General features: G+C 36.1%; 2 protein-coding genes across 2 annotated transcripts; both read left to right on the top strand.

Moving 5' to 3' along the window:
- The first annotated feature begins 507 nt into the window (after positions 1–507).
- Positions 508–1452, top strand: LOC114687435 (olfactory receptor 8H1-like). Its single transcript, XM_028862090.1, has one exon. It carries the CDS (start codon positions 508–510, stop codon positions 1450–1452), a length of 945 nt encoding a protein of 314 aa, XP_028717923.1.
- A 14803-nt stretch (positions 1453–16255) lies between these two features.
- LOC114687440 (olfactory receptor 8H1-like) lies at positions 16256–17203 on the top strand. The gene has a single exon (XM_028862094.1). The coding sequence runs from the start codon at positions 16256–16258 to the stop codon at positions 17201–17203; it is 948 nt and encodes a 315-aa protein (XP_028717927.1).
- Positions 17204–19311: the final 2108 nt, after the last annotated feature.

The following is a 19311-nucleotide window of genomic DNA, read 5'->3' as shown; positions in this document are numbered from 1 at the left end:
CAACAAGACTTATTTAAAAAGGTGATTTATTATTAATGAGACACAATGCATATTTCAAGAAAATGAAGAGCAAATAATACTTTAAAATGGTTTTCTAGCTTTGCTTGTGGTATAGTCAAAGTTTTGTTTAAATTTCAAAAACTAAGGATAAAAAGAAATACAGGATCACAAGAATGTTCTGGAGTCAGAAAACATACAGACAACCATGAGGTATTTGATGCAAACACTCAGTAGTTATTTAATATTCTGCACTTTGCTCCTCTTTGCAAATGATGGGATATAAGTTCCACTGAACCTGTAAAGAATTCTATTAACTTTATTACATAATAACCAAAGGTCATGATTCACTTTTTGGCACTCCTTCTTTTTAATTCACCATAAAAGTTATATCAACATTGAGGCAATAGAAATTCATTATGAAAATAGGTAAACATACATAAAACATTTTATTAAGATTCATTCAACATAGTGTCACCTTTGATTTTGAACAGCTTTGGGTTATTCACTATGACCACCTGGAATTACACAAGCAAGCCTGATTTCATCCTCATGGGGCTGACAGATTCCAAGGAGATCCAGCTGGTCCTCTCTGTGCTGTTTCTCCTGATATACCTGGTCACTGTGCTGGGGAACATAGGCATGATGCTGGTCATTCATCTAGATGCCCAGCTTCACACTCCGATGTATTTCTTCCTCACCCACCTGTCATTCCTTGACCTCAGTTACTCAACTGTCATCACACCTAAAACCTTACAGACCCTGCTGACTTCAAACAAGAGCATTTCCTTCATGGGCTGCTTCACCCAAATGTACTTTTTTGTCCTTTTGGCCGCCACTGAGTGTTTCCTTCTGTCTTCAATGGCCTATGATCGGTACGTAGCTATCTGCAACCCTCTACACTATTCATTTGTTATGACCAGCAGATTCTGCAGTGCCCTTCTTACTGGCTCATATGTGCTTGGAGCTGTGGATTCTACTGCTGTTATGATATGCATGGGAACACTGGATTTCTGCAAGTCTAATGTCATCAATGACTTTTTTTGTGACACATCCCCACTTATAGCCCTGTCGTGCAGTAACACCCATGATATTGAATTCATTATATTTGTCTTTGCTGCGTCCTCCCTACTGTTGTCCCTTATTACAATATCTGTGTCTTATGTGTCCATTCTTTCGACTATTTTGAAAATCAATTCAACTACCGGAAAACAAAAGGCCTTCTCAACTTGTGCCTCTCATATCTTGGCAGTTACTATATTTTATGGAACCTTGATCTTTACTCATCTAAAATCAAATAAGTCCTTCTCCTTGGGAAAGGATCAAGTGGCTTCTGTGTTTTACACCATTGTGATACCTATGCTGAACCCACTCATTTATAGTCTCAGAAACAAAGAAGTGAAATGTGCTGTCAGTAGAGTTACCAAGAAGAAGGAGAGAGCTCTGGACAAATAAGATAATTACAACTATGCTAAGAATTCAACTTTATTCACATTATCTCCCTGGCCTCTCCATCTGAAAATAAGCAAAAGCTTTTATTGTATTATTGCTGTGGCATTTCCATTATACAAACATTTCTTGGAAATCTCTAGGAATGCATTTTGAAAAGTATATTTTATATAGAAAATGAAATACTTGTTATACACACAGTTTTTATGGACACTTAATATAAAAAAATAGAAGACATGTTTACACTTCTTAAAGCTATACCATGTTCAAATCTTAAGTTATTACCTTATGAGTAAAGCAATTTTCAAAGTGACTACAGTCTCAGATGGCATCCTCTTGTAGTATGAAATAGCAAATTTCACAGGGTGCTTAACTCTCAATTTCATCAGCAATAGAGAGAATAATTCCAAAACAATGTTTTAAAATGAAATATGAAATCCATTTGAGGAAATAATCACAAATGTCAACTATTAACATTATAAGCATATTGCTTTGTATGAAGAAACTATGACTTGTATATGAAAACTATTGACTGCTGTTTTAGAAATTATTTTCAGTTATGCTAAATCACAAATACAACTATCTGAAAAGGAATATAATCTGTATATCCTAAGTTGGGTTCAAAGTAAATTATTAAAATAGAAGTTAGTTATAGGCAAATACTGGCAACTTCAAAATTGGCATTTTACTGAATAGAAAGACTAACAAAAGTTGACACTTTGGCACATGTTCTTCTCAGTCTAACAATGTACATGTATGTCTCTGTGTGATATATGCACCCAAAGTTTTTTTTTTTTAATTGCCTCCATACTCTGCTTCAGCTTTCTTCATTCATTTATTTTTGGGCAATATATGTGGTGTGATATTTTATTTTTTTTAAAAGTCTTACTTTTGCAACCTCTTTGCTACTGCATATTTTCAGTGAATATATAGTCAGTACACTATGTTTATTTTACATTGCTTTGAATATTATATATCATAAAATTATCAAGTCAGAAATCTTCATGCTGCAATACCCTTGTGGACATTTTTGTTAACTCTTTTGGAAACACAACCACTATGATAAATATTAAATACTTCCTCTTCATTCTCGGTCTACTATAAATAATTTTGTAAAGTTATTTAAAAATGAGTTCTTGAGATTAGAGCTATGCAATGCAGTTTTCTGGACAAAACACAGCTCTTGAAGCCACAAAATAATAACAGCAGTGGATATCTGCACTGATCTGCCATTAAATGGAGTCCTCAATCTTCATACATGGAGAGAGGAAGTGCTCTATTTGTTTCTGATAAGTTCAGAAAGAGAAAAGCCATTACCTTAAATTTAATACACATTTGTGAACATGAAAAGCTCCAATGTATAGTCCTAATGACTCTGATTAAACTAAATTGGTCACAAAATAAAAACAAAATCATGACTTTGGGAAATGGACTGGCAGAGAGGAGACAGAATGATGGAGCTGGAAGAGAAATGCCAACTATATCTATATCTATATCTATATCTATATCTATATCTATATCTATATCTATATCTATATCTATATCTATCTACATCTACATCTATATCTATCTAATCTTTCCATATCTATATCTATATCTATCTGTGTATATGTGTGTATGTATGTATGTATGTAAGTATTTGCCAAACAATATTTTTTGTAATTTTAAAAATATGAAATTGAAAGAAAAAATGCAATTCAATGATTGGCACCTTTTACTGCATTTATTAATGACTGATTTGTAACACAGAATTGATAATGAATTTATATTTTCTTACATGCTATTAAAATTTTCTAATTTCCTTTATTATTATAGTTTTAGCTTTATAATCTACAACCATAGTCAGAATTATCTTTTCTATTTAAACATTATTTTAGAAAATATATTTCTAGTTATTTGATTTTTTTGTAATCTCTAGTATTGAATACTTTAAAGCTTTTTCAAACGTTTTAAAACCATATGATATAACTCATCAATTATTAATTTGTATGCTAATGTTGACTACTAATATAAAGCTATTTTCAGTTATTTTTCTAAATTGCTCTGTTTTAAGCAAAGTGCAAATGCTCTACTTTAGTAGAAGGTCATTTTATAATTGTTCATGTATTCAAACTAGCAGTGCATTTTATCAAACCTTAATGTCTATATATTCTAGCACATTATTTATCACTTTTAAATATTGGATTTGCCATATAGAAATCACATAAAAAATAATTATTTATTTTTCCATTTTTATCTTATTTGCCCAGTATCTATGCATATTTTTCCCAATTTGTTTATGTTTGTAATTAGAAATAAGAAATAAGAATGTATTGCTTACTCATTATGTTGGCCTATATTTAATAATTAATCTATTGTGTTCTTTCACACTCTCCACCTTGTGTTTTTAGACAAGTTGTCTGACTGAACCTGAAATTCACCAATAGGACTGGACTCTCACGCCAGCAATAACCAGCTTTCTTCACATATATTTTTTCACTAATATGTAAATGACATTCATATACCTGGCACAGCTTTTTACATGGATAGTGGAATGCATACTCAGTCCTTCATGCTTATATTGAAAGCAATCCACAGAGTGAACCATCTTTCATACTTTGATATATGCTATATATGACCTATCATTACTTTGTTAGCAATATTTATGAAACTCATACTTTCTCCTTGTGTTTTCTTTTTTTTCCTTTTATTTTACTTTACAATACCATTCAGTTCTACATATCAGCCACAGATTCCCTTGTTCTCCCCCTCCTGCCCCCCTCCCCTTCCTCCCAGTCCACCCCCCATTCCACCTCCTCCAGGGCAAAGCCTCCCCCGAGGACTGAGATCAACCTGGTAAATGCAGTCCAGGCAGGTCCAGTCCCCTCCTCCCAGACTAAGCCAAGCATCCCTGCATAAGCCCCAGGTTTCAAACAGCCAACTCATGCAATGAGCACAGGACCTGGTATCACTGCCTAGATGCCTCCCAAACAGATCAAGCCAATCAACTGTCTCACCTATTCAGAGGGCCTGATCCAGTTGGGGGCCCCTCAGCCTTTTGTTCATAGTTCATGTGTTTTCATTAATTTGGCTATTTGTCCCTGTGCTTTATCCAACCTTGGTTTCAATTTAGCAAAGAGAATCTATAATTTGTATCCAGTAATTTGTTATATTCTAACTGAAATAAGACTCTCTTAACTGCTTTATGATATGTGACAAAAACATTTTACACTGTGGTCTTATAATTATAACTGCTGCTAAATTTGAAATAATTGTATTTGTCCTGTAATTTTATTATTACATTTATATATGCTCTGTTTCTCATTAAATAAAGAAATAGTCTCTGTACAACAGTTCATATTATGATATCATGACAAAAATGCTTATATAATATAGTCATGGTTTTTAGAAAGACTGCAATATATCTGGGAAAATATTGTTCTTGCTTCTGAAGTATCCTGATATAAGTTGCAAGTGGTGTGACATGTAAGTGGGTAGCCATTTCTGCTTTGATCTAGAAGTTCCAACCCCCACTGAGGCTTTGGCAACTGTCATGCCTATAAGGTGGGGCCAAGGGAGGCACCTGGAGACCTGAGATCTGGATGGGCCAGCACACTTTCTGTTCCTGGACCCTTGATTGTGGAGGTTGACTGAGCAGAGCTCCAGAGAACACCTCTGGACTGTGATATAGCTTTCCCAGACCCCACGACCTACCTATACCTTTTTTGTAAGTTACTCAATAAATAAATCTTCCTTTTAACTACGTGGAATGGCCTTAATAATTTCACCAATACATGTTTTTTATCCTAGTACTCATATTTCTGTGGCAGGAGGATTATCATTCATATGATGACATGATAGACAATATAGAGAAAAATAGGATACCCATGTACAGAAGAAGAACATGTCTAAAGATAATGAATAATAATATCAATAAAAATAAAACAAAAAGGGAGCAAATCACAATATGTTTGGGATTAGTTAATCATTTTAAAATATATTTGGAGGGTTGACAAGATGACTCAGAAGGTAAAAATGCTTATCACAAGCCTGACATCAAGTCTGATGCACTTACTTCACAAGCTGGAGAAAAAAAATCACACTGCCATATGTTGTGCCATAACTATCCTATGCATGAAAAAATATGGTCCTGTACATCTTCTACTGTACACTCAAATCAAGCAGCAAATACTTCTAGTGTGAATATGGGGATAAGAAACATTATATACTGCTAATGGTATATATCATCATTGTTAGAATTGGAATTTAGATTAAAAATTAAAAAGAAAAGTTATCATACAGTCTTACTATATGATAGGTAGATAATATCCAAATCAATTAGTCATCAAACACCATAGCCAAGCAATGGAACCACATTACAAATGGATGAAGAAAATATGGTATATACATACAGAGACATATTCTGCAGACATTAGATGGACCAAATCCCCTTGTTTTCTACAAAGCAATATAAAGAGTCTTAAAGATATAAATCTTACATAGTTTATAGATTTTCATTGTTAAATGACCAGAAGATAATCTTTACTGTACCAGTGAAAATATATGAGAGTACAGAATGCATTTCATATACAGAAAAATTTGATTTTAGATAATAAAATGTTAACAGGAATTTAGAATCTCATTTACTTCTTTGAACTCTGAATGTATTCTATTTTTCAATGAAGACATTTGACAGAATCATGTTTTAAGTTAACTATTTTCTTTCTTTTTCTTTTTCTTTTTCTTATACATTACATCCAGACAGCTGTTTCCCCTTCCTTTTTTACTCACAGTCCCTTCCCACCACATCTACTCTCACTCAGATTCACTCCTCCTCTGTTCCCACTCCCCTCCAAAAAGAGCAGGCCTGCCAGGTATATCAATGAAACATGGCATAAAAGGTCACAAGAAGACTAGGCACAAACCCTCATTTCCTGTTCCTTTTTTATTGTCAATGAAAAACAAATTCTACTTATGTCTAAAAAATTTCCTCTCTTTCATACTACTTCAAAATGTCTAAGTTGATCAGCATGTGGCCTTACATTTATGCTCCACATATTCTTGTACTTGCTGTCAAAGTATATTATGTGTCAACTTAGCAACCAGAAAAGACAATACAGTGATCATGTGTTTATTTTCGGGTTCCCAGAAAAAAAGAAGGAATCTCAGATTGGGCCTTCATTTCTGGTATTAAAAATAATGCTAAATCATCTTGCTGAGAAATTGGCTCCTGAAGAGGACCACATGTTTTATGATACTCAAGACCCTTATATAAAGAACCTTAGAACTATCAGGCAGAGAGGGAAGGTCTACACTGGCCAGATTATGTGCAGAGTATATTCTGAGATGCTATTGGGCCATATCCTCTTAGGAACTTCCATTTGACAAAGACCTATATAATGTTTTTGCTGTGGATGTCTTTCTGTATGCTGTAAATATATGTTGCTCTGATTTGGTTGATAAATAAAATGCTGATTGGCCAGTAGCCAGGCAGGAAGTATAGTATAGGCAGGACAAAGAGAGATGAAAATTCTGGGAAACAGAAGGCTGAGTGAGGAGATGCTGCCAGCTGCAACCATGAGAAGCAAGATGTAAAAGTACTAGCAAGCTACGAGCCATGTGGCAAAGTATATATTAATAGAAACGGGTTAATTTAAGATATAAGAATCAGATAGCAAGAATCCTGCCATGGTCATACAGTTTATAAGTAATATAAGTCTCTGTGTGTTTACTTGGGTCTGAGTGGCTGCAGTCTGGGGAAGAACTGGAAAAAAAATTCAGCTACAAATGGTGCCCAAAGGCTGGAGATTCCACCTATGTTCCTACTTCATGTAGCATGTGGGTAGGGTTGAGCTACTCTCTGGTGGGTTCATGGCATGTGGGCTTGACCTATGCCATGTTACACAGAGGTTTCTCCAAGCTGAGTACTATAATGCATGGAGGATATAGTTTTTGCTAGTTTAAAAAAAAAATGAGGATTCTGTGCTACATGCTTCTTTGATAGAGACATAAACCCATTCTCTCTGAGAGTTGATGGTACACATCACTTTCAGACCAAGAGCTGGTGGTAAACATACCACCTCCATGTTGGGAAATTGAGGGGGGAAGAAATGCTGCAGTTTAAAGCAATAGATTCACAATAAAACAGATTTAGATGGGATAAACCTTTAGACAGTTTACAATGTCTGTAAAAATACCCATAGGCTTGGAAGAGAGAAAAAAGGAATATAAGCAGTTATATAAAGAAATAGATAGTTTAAAAAAATAGTCTTTAAAGAGAAAATAAAAGTAATATGAAAAATAAGCCACATAAAGAAGGATATCACACAGAGAATATGGATTGTGTTGTCTTTGGGATTTTTAACTGCAGAAACACATTTGACTATATAAGTTTCTCAGTTAAACCAATATGTTTATTTTAAAGTTATCTTGACTTCAAAATTTGGATCTAAGGACAGGTTGTTTTGGAAAGGAAGCTCTGCTTTTGTTTCAACAGAAAGCAAGAGGCTATTAATTTGTTCCAGATTAAGATACATCAGGTTTGACCAGCAAGATGTAAAAGTACTGGTAAGCCATACTTGTCTTTCTGAGTCTGGGTTACCTCACTCAGGATGATTTTTTCTAGATCCATCCATTTAGCTACAAACCTCATGCTGTCATTGTTTTTCTCTACTGAGTAGTATTCCATTGTGTATATATGCCACAATTTATTTAACCAATCTTCAGTTGAAGGGCATCTAGGTTGTTTCCAGGTTTTGGCTATTACAAACAATGCTGATATGAACATAGCTGAGCAAGTACTCTTGTGGTATGATTGAGGATTTCTTGGGTATATGCCCAAGAGTGGTATAGCTGGATCTTGGGGGAGATTGATTCTCAATTTTCTAAGAAAGCACAATATTGATTTCCAAAGTGATTGTACAAGCTTGCATTCCCACCAGCAGTGGAGGAGAGTTTCCCTAGTTCCACATCTTCTCCAGCATAAGGTGTCTTCGGTGTTTTTGATCTTAGTCATTCTGACAGGCATAAGTTGGTATCTCAGAGTTGTTTTGATTTGCATTTCCCTGATGATTAGGGATGTTGAGCAATTCCTTAAATGTCTTTCAGCCATTTGAGTTTCCTCTGTTGAGAATTCTCTGTTTAGTTCTATAGCCCATTTCTTAATTGGACTGTTTTGATGTCTAATTTCTTGAGTTCCTTATATATTCTGGATATCAGTTCTCTGTCAGATGTGGGGTTGGTAAAGACCTTTTCCCATTCTGTACTCTGTTGCCTTGCCTTGTTGACTGTATCCTTTTCTCTACAAAAGCTTCTCAGTTTCAAGATGTCCCATTGATCAATTGTTTCTCTCAGTGTCTGTGCTACTGGTGTTATATTTAGGAAGTGATCTCCTATGCCAATGAATTCAAGACTACTTCCTACTTTCTCTTCTAGCAGGTTCAGAGTAGCTGGATATATGTTGAGGTTCTTGATCCACTTAGACTTAAGTTTTGTGCATGGTGACAGATATGGATCTATTGCATCCTTCTACATGTTGATATCCAGTTATGCCAGCACCATTTGTTAAAGATGCTAGATGTGGGACAAGGATGACTGGACTGCTACTCATATCACCAGGGAGGATACCTGGAAAACAGGACCCCAAGAAAGACATCGGGATTGCCCAATGATGGAGAAATGGCTGAGTTCTACATGAACAATCTGGACATGAGTGGGAGTAATGAAGGGCGAGGGTTGAGGGAAAGAGACTGTGGGAGTGGGAGATCCCACCTGGATCAAGAACAGAGAGGGAGAACAAGGAATAAGAGACCATGGTAAATGAAGACCACATGAGAAAAGGAAGAAGCAAAGTGCTAGAGAGGCCCACAGAAATCCCTGAAGATACCCTGACAATAGACTGCTGGCAATGGTCGAGAGACAGCCGGAACTTACCTACTCTGGTGATGGGATGGCCAAATACCCTAATAGTCATGCCAGAACCCCCATCCAACGACTGACGGATCTGGATGCAGAGATCCATGGCTAGGCCCCGAGTGGAGCTCCAGGAGTCCAATAAGTGAGAAAGAGCAGGGTTTATATTAGCAAGAATTGTTGAGACCAAGGTTGGATAAAGCACAGGGACAAATAGCCAAACGAATGGAAACATCTGAACTATGAACCAAAGTCTGAGGGGCCCCCAACTGGATCGGGCCCTCTGAATAGGTGAGACAGTTGATTGGCTTGATCTGTTTGGGAGGCATCTAGACAGTAGTACCAGGTCCTGTGCTCGTTGCATGAGTTGGCTGTTTGAAACCTGGGGTTTATACAGGGATGCTTGGCTCAGTCTGGGAGGAGGGTTGGTTACAATTTGTTAATGGCAATGATAAGGAAAAAAGCTGAGCAAAGGAGATTAGATACAGGGATCTCATTCAAAAAAGAAAAAGGAGGGATATAGAAATAAGATACAAATATAGATTATTTAATCTACTTTAATCCAAATAAAGCAGCTATTAATCTCAGGATATTTTACATTGGTATGGATTTTGGTATATTAATACAAATTTAAGTTAGTTTTATTATATATATGTGTGTGTGTGTGTGTTTGTGTGTGTGTTCTTTAAGGTATTGTATTTATTCAGCTTATTTAAAATATAATGTATAACTAAGAAATACAGATTAATATTCATCTATAATACCAAATGTATAGTCATGTTAGGTATGTTTTCAAGGTTATAGAGAGATATATTTCAAATAGGCAATCTTCAAACATTTCAAAGACCTATAGAATATAGCATTTAAAATGTTTTAAGAACTTAGACTTTTCATGACAATGAGATATGTCTGTGCCTGGCAGCACCAATCTGCTTCAGAGAAGATGATGAGCATTGAAGAAACTCCATATGGAGTCTGTTTTCTTTATGACAAAGCTAGCCATGTGGACAAAGGAACTGCCCTTGCCTCTGTTGCTGACAGTTACTGTCCAAACTGAACCAGCAAGGTGCAAAAAAGACGACTGTCAAACTATGCTGTCTGTGTTAACTGTAGAGGTAATGAGGACCAGTCATACTTACTAGGCTTATAGTCCCAATCCTCCCATTAATAAAAGGGTAAATTGAAGAGATATGGATATTCCTGTTGTGGTCAATGAATCCTTTTGACAACCTGCTTCTTATGACCACAGAAGACCTGATAGGCCTAAGGAATTTGGTAAGGAAATTGGGTCTGCCTGTGTACTATAACGAATATTTTGGTAGTGTTCTTTGCTTTAAATAAGTATTTCAGTTTTATGAGGTCCCATTTATTAATATTTTATCATAGTGTCTGTCCTATTGGTGTTCTGTTGAGGAAGTTGTCTACTGTGGCAATATGTTCAAGACTGTTCCTCACTTTCTTTTGTGTCAGGTTCAGTATATCTGGATTTTTTAAAAATATTTTTATTTTATAATTAATTTAATTTTACATATAAGTTCACAGATTCCCCTGTCCTCCCTTCTCCCAATCCCCCGCATTCCCCCCCAATCCATCCCCCATTCTCACCTCCTCCAGGGTAAGGTCTTCCCTGGTGAGTCAGCCCAGCCTGGTAGATACAGTTGAGGCAGCTCCAGTCCTCTCCTCCCTACACCAGGGCTGAGCAAAGTATCATAACAGGGGCCCTAGGTTCCAAAAAAACAGCTCATGCACCAAGGGCAGGTCCCAGTTCCACTGCCTGGGGGCTTCCTAAATAGTTCAAGCTCATCAACTGTCCCACTTATCCAGAGGGCTTGGTCTAGTTCCATGGGGGCTCCTCAGCTATTAGTTCTCAGTTCATGTGTTTCCATTAGTTTGGTTATTTGTCCCTGTGTTTTTTCCAGTCTCAATATCTCTTGCTTATATAATCCCTCCTCTTTCTTGCCTATTTGATTCCTGTAGCTCCACTTGGGGCTTGGCCATGGATCTCTGCATCTGCTTCCATCAGTCACTGGATGAGAGTTCTAGCATGACATTTAGGGTGTTTGGCCAACCAATCACCAGAGTAGGTCAGCTCAGCCACTCTCTCGACCATTGCCAGTAGTCTACAAAGGAGGCAGCTTTGTGGATTTCTGGGGACCTCTCTAGTATTCTGCTTCTTCCTTTTATCCATGGGGTTCTCATCTATCATGGTATCTCTTTCCTTGTTCTCCCACTCTGTTCCTGATCCAGCTTGGACCTCCTGCTCCCTTAAGTTCTCTTTCCCCGACCCTTGCCCTCCATTGCCCGCCCCCTCACATCCAGTTTGCTCATGTAGATCTCATCCATTTCTCTGTTGTTGGGTGATCCCTGTATCTCTCTTAGGGTCCTTTTTACTAGGTAGCTTCCCTGGAGTTGTGAGTTGCAGTCTGGTTATCCTTTGCTTTGCAACTGATATTCACTTATGAGTGAGTACATACCATGTTTGTTTTACTGAGTCTTGGTTACCTCACTCAGGATAATTTTTTCTAGTTCCATTAATTTGTCTACAAATCTCATGATGTCATTGTTTTTCTCTGCTGAGTAGTACTCCATTGTGAATATGTACCACATTTTATTTATCCATTCTTCAGTTGAAGGGCTTTTAGGTTGTCTCCAGCTATTACAAATAATGCTGCTATGAACATAGTTGAGCATGTGTCTCTGTGGTATGTTTGTGCATTCCTTGGGTATATGCCCAAGATTGGTATAGCTGGGTCTTCAGGGAGGTTGATTCCCAATTTTTTTAAAAAAGCACCATATTGATCTCCAAAGTGGCTGTACAAGTTTACATTCCCACCAACAGTGGACGAATGTTCCCCTTGCTCCACATCCTCTCCAACATAAGCTGTCTTCAGTGTTTTTGATCTTAGCCATTCTGACAGGTGTAAGAATGTATCTCAGAGTCATTTTGATTTGAATTTTCATGATGATTAAGGATGTTGAGCAATTCTTTAAATGTCTTTCAGCCATTTGAGCTTCTTCTGTTGAGAATTCTCTGTTTAGCTCTATAGCCCATTTTTTAATTGGACTTTTGGTTATTTTGATGTCTAATTTCTTGAGATCTTTTTATATTCTGGATATCAGCCCTCTGTCAGATGTGGGGTTGGTGAAGATCTTTTCCCATTCTGTAGACTGTCGTTTTGTCTTGTTGACCCTATCCTTTGCTCTACAAAAGCTTCTCAGTTTCAAGAGGTCCCATTTATTAATTGTTTCTCTCAGTGTCTGTGCCACTGGTATTATATTTAGGCAGTGATCTCAGATGCCAATGCATTCAAGACTACTTCCTACTTTCTCTTCTATCAGATTCAAAGTAACTGGATTTATGTTGAGGTCTTTGATCCACTTGAACTTAAGTTTTGTGCATGGTGATAGATATGGATCTATTTGCAGTCTTCTACATGTTGACATCCAGTTATGCTAGCAGCATTTGTTGAAGATGCTTTCTTTTCTCCATGAAACAGTGGCTATGGTAATGGGTGATGTATCTCTGATTTTCTTCTCAGCCTGTTTGTCATTTGTATATAGGAGGGCTACTGATTTTCTTTTTTGAGTTAATATTGTATCCTGCTACATTGCTGAAGGTGTTTATAAGCTGTATGAGTTACTTGGTCGAATTTTTGATTTTTTGTTTGTTTGTTTGTTTTTTCAGTTACTCAAAGATATGTATTAAGATCTGATAATTTGGAGTAAGGGCTCAGATGAGAAATAACATAAGGATTTGTCTTTCAGAGTTTCGGTTACCTTACTCAACCTGATCTTTTCTAGTTACATCCATTTGCCTGCAAAGTTGTGATTTTCTTTTCTGTTTTTATTTGTTTATTGTTTATTGTTTTTTTTTTCTTTTTTGTTAACTTAATTTATCTATTTGTATTTAACAAATGCTTTTTATTCACTTTACATACCAACCACAGACAACCATCCTCATCCCTTCTCCTGCTCCCCCCAACATTTCCCCAACTCCTCCCCTTATCCCCTCTTCTGAAAAGGTAAGGCCTCACATGTGAAGTCAGGAAATCATAGTACATTCAGTTGAGGCAGGTCCAGTTCCTCCTCCTGCATCATGAATGTGCAAGGTGTCCCACCACAGGTAATGGAGTCCAGAAAGATAGCCCATGTACCAGTGATATATCCTGATTCCACTGCCCACATCTGACAAAGGCCTGATTTGCAAAATATATAAAGAACTCAAGTAATTAGACATCAAAATATCAAATAATCCAGTTAAAATGGTCTACAGAGCTAAACAGAGAATTCTCAACAGAAGAAGCTCAAATGGCTGAAAGACATTTAAGAAATTGCTCAACATCTTTAGTTATCAGGGAAATGCAAATCAAAATGACTCTGAGATACCACCATCTCATACCTGCCATAATTCCTAAGATGAAAAACACTGCTGAAAGCTTGCCCTGGAGAGGATGTGGAACAAGGGGAACACTCCTCCACTGTTGTACATTCATTTTGGAAATCAGTATGGCAACTTCTCAGAAAATTAGGAATCGATCTACCTCAAGACCCAATGATAATACTCGTGTGTATATAACCAAGGGATGTTCAATCATATCACAAGGACACTTGCTCAACTGTGTTCATAGCAACATTATTCATAATAGCCAGAACCTGGAAACAACCTAGATGCACCTCAATCAAAGAATGGATAAAGAAAAATGTGATATATATACACAATGGAGTACTACTCAGCAGTAAAAAAAAAAACAATGACATCATGAGATTTGCAGGCAAATGGATGGAACTAGAAAGACAGACATGGTATATACGCACTCATAAGTGGATACTAGATATAAAGGAAATGATAAACAGACTACAGCCCCCAGCACCAGAAAGGAGGGACATGTGATTTTATTTTTTATAGCTGCACTGCATCCCATTGTGAATATGTATCACGTTTTCATTATGTACTGTCAGTTGAAGAACATTTAGTTTTGTTTATTATTTTTTTTATTTCATAGGTATTTCCAATAGAGCTATAATGAACATTGATGAGCAAGTGTCCATGTGGTATCAAGTCCTTAGGGTATGTATCCCAAGGAATGGTTAAGCTGTCCCTGTGCAATATTGGATGTTTATTGTTATTATATTGTTCAGTTTATGTTTAAGCTACCATTTTAGTGAAACTTTATGAGTGTAGCTTCTGACATCTAAGGTGACACCCTCACAGAGCCAATCCTCTGTTCCTCTGGCTCCTCTAACTTTTCTTCACTCTTTTCTTCTCTTTTCTGAAATGATCCCCAAGTCTTAGGAGCTGGAGCTTTTTTGTAAATGCATCAGTTGGGACTGGTTTCCACACCTATGCAATTTGATTAGCTATAGTTTTCTGTAATGTTATATTTCTGCTGCAAAGAGAAGTTCCTTCATGAGAGGTGAAAACCACACTTATCGGTGAGTATATTCTATTGTTTTTATGTAACATTTTTAACTCCAGCATAATCGTTTCTTCAATTTAAAATTTTTAGTTCTGAAAACATTACTATTCTACAATCACAGTCTCATTGACAAAGTAAGCACTTCCAACTAAAAATAATTCCCTCTAGCCACACTACTTAATATTGTGTGGCTGTGAATAGATTATTATTTACATATTATTTTATAAATTTAATGAATTAATGAGTATATGAATAAATATAGTGCATCAGAAAAATAACACATTTATCATGTTCTTCTTTATAGGGCTCCCAGGAAAAGCAAATCCTTTGCTGAATTAGTGCTTTGACCTCAGTCCTTGAAAGCTTGCCAAGAAACCTGTCTTAAAAATTTCCCCCTGAGAATGACCATGTTACGTGATGCTCATGGCTTTACATGATTTGTCCAGGTGTCATGAAATAGAGACAAACAGCATAGACTGCTCCACTCATATTCACACTTGCTCATGGATAAAATTTGTGCCATAACTTCCTTTATAATTGGTTTTGACAAAGACCTGAGGAAAGTAACCAGAATAGCCTAATTTACTTCTAAAATTTTTTTAAAATGAGTTTACAAAAATATGGAAAAAATAATCAAAAGGAAAACAAAGGCTCTTGGGCTGACATGTTCAAATCCATAAACAGATTTTCTCTTTCATTTGTGAGAAAATTTGGGAGTTGAATATTTTCAGTCAAATGATATTGGAAGTATTTTGCCTCTTTTTTTCTATCAACTTTGGCATTCAGAGTAAGTATTTTTAAAATTGTGAAGGATTGAAGCAATTGAAATAAAGATTTTATTTAAAATATAAGTACACATATTATTTGGCACTTATAAAATTAACATCATAATTGTGGCAAACAGAATTGGTGGAAGGAGACTAGACCAGTACTGATTAATGTTTCATTAAAAGAATTTTACATAAAAAAATTGTTTTGAATTGTCAGAAAAAAAATGTACCCAATATCTATTAATAGTTATTTCTCTTAATGTAGCCTATTAAAATTCAGTAAAAAGTAATTAAGGTTGATTGATTTTGAAGAAAGCAGAAATGATGCATTAAAGTTATTTTCTATCTTTGTTCATTAAACATGATATTTATTTCCTTTAGACTTACTGGAATAAGAGTGTGACTAAGATCATTTGGTGTCTTACATTATTACCATGATCCTAGACTCCACATGAGTTTGTACTAGGTTCATATTAATTAACTGAATTTTCTGCAACTTATAGCTTTTGTAAAGTAAGAGGATAATATCAGCATGTACATGACAATATTTCACATAGATTAAATTCATAAAATGAATTATTTAGACTAGCAACAATTTTCTTAGAATTTTATCATATATAATGCCACTATTTAGTAATTGAATTATTTACTGACAAGCATGCACGTGAACCTCTATTCCATCATAAAACCTCTGCATTACTGTTGATTTTTCATCATTTAGGGACATTTACTATGAACTCCTGGAATCACACAAATAAACCTGACTTCATTCTCATGGGGCTGACAGATTCCAAGGAGATCCAACTGATCCTCTCTGTGCTGTTTCTCCTGCTATACCTGGTCACTGTCCTGGGGAACATAGGCATGATGCTGGTCATTCGTCTAGATGCCCAGCTCCACACTCCGATGTATTTCTTCCTCACCCACCTGTCATTCCTTGACCTCAGTTACTCAACTGCCATCACACCTAAAACCTTAGAGAACCTGCTTACTTCAAACAAGAGCATTTCCTTCATAGGTTGTTTCACCCAGTTGTACATTTTCATCCTCTTGGCAGCTACTGAATGTTTTCTGCTTTGCTCAATGGCCTATGACCGCTATATAGCTATCTGCAAACCTTTACATTATTCAGTTATTATGTCTTCACGATGCTGCCTTGCCCTCCTCACTGGGTCCTATGTGATTGGAGCTGTGGATTCCTCTGTCACCGTGCTTGGCATGATTACACTACACTTCTGTAAGTCCAATGTCATCCGTCACTTTTATTGTGACACATCTCCACTTTTATCTCTGTCCTGCAGTAGCACAAATAAAATTGAAGTGATTATATTCATTTTTGCTGGTTCCACCATTCTGGGTTCTCTTATCACAATATCCGTATCCTATGTTTCCATTCTCTCTACAATTTTGAAGATCAATTCCACTTCAGGAAAGCAAAAGGCCTTCTCCACGTGTGCCTCTCACCTCCTTGGAGTCACTGTCTTTTACAGCACTCTGATCTTTACTTATTTGAAGCCAAGTAAATCCTACTCATTGGGAAAGGATCAAGTAGCTTCTGTTTTTTACACCATTTTGATCCCCATGCTGAACCCACTCATTTATAGTCTCAGAAACAAAGAAGTGAAAGGTGCTGTTGTTAGATTAGTGAAGAAGAGACAAGGATCCAGGAAATTAACATGAGTAGGGGTAAGAAGTCAGTCACACTGTTTCCAATGGTATGTTTCTTTGGTGAGTGTTTAAAAACAATTAGAATTAATTTTACTTTTTCTGTTTCTCTGAGTCTTTTCTCATACAGATTGGGAGATTACAGGAATGTGGTTTCAGATTTTCAGTTTCCCTGGCTGAATTTAATGGAGCAAATATTACACACATGTATCATTTTTTTATTTTTAAAATATAGTAATTTTCAACATAAGAAACTGTGTTTGAAATTCTTACAACTATATCATGTAAAATTTCATATGTATAAAATATTCAGATAAACATAATGGAAAAATAACTTTTGCAATGACTATACTTTCAGAAATCACTCATTGTATAATAGTCAATCTGCTATTTGTAAATCATTGACAAAGAACTAAATTTGGTATTCAGTTTCTTTAGAATTTCAAGATAAATAGTAATTTCAGATACTCATGATAAGATGATGGAAGTAATGTACTTAAGGAACTAATAAAAATGCTGTTTATTATTAGTAAGAAATTCTATTTCTGATATGTTTTAAATGCTCAATGATATTTCTTGACTATTCGCTAGTGTTTTATAAATTACATTCAGACAATTCAATTCTGAAGCATGTAATTACCTTAAAAGAATACATTCAATTCTTTTCAAATTTGAGTTTTACATAAAATTTTGAAGTAGTATTAAGTCAAAAAAATTGTCCTGCTGTAAATTGTGTTACTATTTGAAAAAAAAATATTTAAAGTTCAGAAAGAAGAGAAAATAAGTTATTGACACTGAGAAGCATTTTCTTCTCTGACAATAATTGAATGTTTGTATGAACTATGAACCAAAGGCTGAGGGGCCCCCAATTGGATCAGGCCCTCTGAATAGGTGAGACAACTGATTATCTTGATCTGTTTGGGAAGCATCTAGGCAGTGGTACCAGATCCTGGGCTCATTGCATGAGTTAGCTGTTTGAAACCTGGGACTTATGCAGGGACGCTTGGCTCAATCTGGGAGGAGGGGACTGGACCTGCCTGGACTGAGTCTACCAGGTTGATCTCAGTCCTCAGGGGAGGCTTTGCCCTGGAGGAGGTACGAATGGGAGGTGGGCTGGGGGGAAAGGGAAGGGGGCAGGAAGTCTGAGAACAAGGGAATCTGTGGCTGTTATGTAGAACTGAATGGTATTGTAAAATAAAATAAAATATTAAAAAAATAATTGAGTGTTTGTCAGTTATGGCACATAGAAACAAAATTTTCTCTGAACAATTTTGTAAAATTATTCATTCACTTGAAAGTTTATTACTTGAACATATGTTTGCCATATCAAACTGAGTTGACTGTCTTCTTAGTGATCAGCACAAATTAGAACTGCCATTGTATGTTCCTTTAGACATAATAAACTGTAAATCTATCAAGTCCAAAATATGCATGCAGTACTGTTACTTTTGTGTATACCTATTAAACTTTTGAAACTCATAGAATTCTTAGACTTAATTAGCTGCAATATTTATGGCTAATATTCCTTTATACTAGAAATATATGCATGCAATTTTTAAAAAAATAAATCCTGGGACTTATGCAGGGACACTTGGCTCAGTCTGGGAGGGGGGAATGGACCTGCCTGGACTGAGTCTACCAGGTCAACCCCGGTCCTCGGGGGAGACCTTGATCTGGAGGAGGTGGGAATGGGGGGTGGGCTGGGGGGAGGGGTGGGCGAGAGAGGGAGAACAGGGGAATCTGTGGCTATTATGTTGAACTGAATGGTGTTGTAAAATAATAATAATAATAATAATAATAATAATAATAATAAAAAGACAAAAAAAATTCATTAATTAAATGACCAACATTTATTTTATTACATTTTCTCTATATGAATATGTGTATATATGTGTGTGTTCTATGTAAGTGTGCATGTTATATATATGTGTTTGTGTTTGGTTATATGTATCCTTGAAGGCTCATGGGAAGGCAAGACCAGAGGTTAATGTCAGGAGTCCTCCTATATTGTTCTCCACAATAGTTTTTGAGGCAGGTTTTCTTACTGAACCCGGTACTCACCTATTGCATAGGCTGACTGCTCTGGGACTTCTAGGGATGCAACTATCTCTGGAACCCTACAC

The sequence above is a fragment of the Peromyscus leucopus genome, chromosome 4, assembly GCF_004664715.2.
Source record: "Peromyscus leucopus breed LL Stock chromosome 4, UCI_PerLeu_2.1, whole genome shotgun sequence".
NCBI lineage: Eukaryota > Metazoa > Chordata > Mammalia > Rodentia > Cricetidae > Peromyscus > Peromyscus leucopus.
Note: the sequence above shows the minus strand (reverse complement) of the source record. Positions and strands in the feature narration are given on the sequence as shown.

Bases quoted from the DNA above. Each gene is read 5' to 3' on its own strand.
- LOC114687435 (XM_028862090.1), top strand. From the start codon at position 508: ATGACCACCTGGAATTACACAAGCAAGCCTGATTTCATCCTCATGGGG.
- LOC114687440 (XM_028862094.1), top strand. From the start codon at position 16,256: ATGAACTCCTGGAATCACACAAATAAACCTGACTTCATTCTCATGGGG.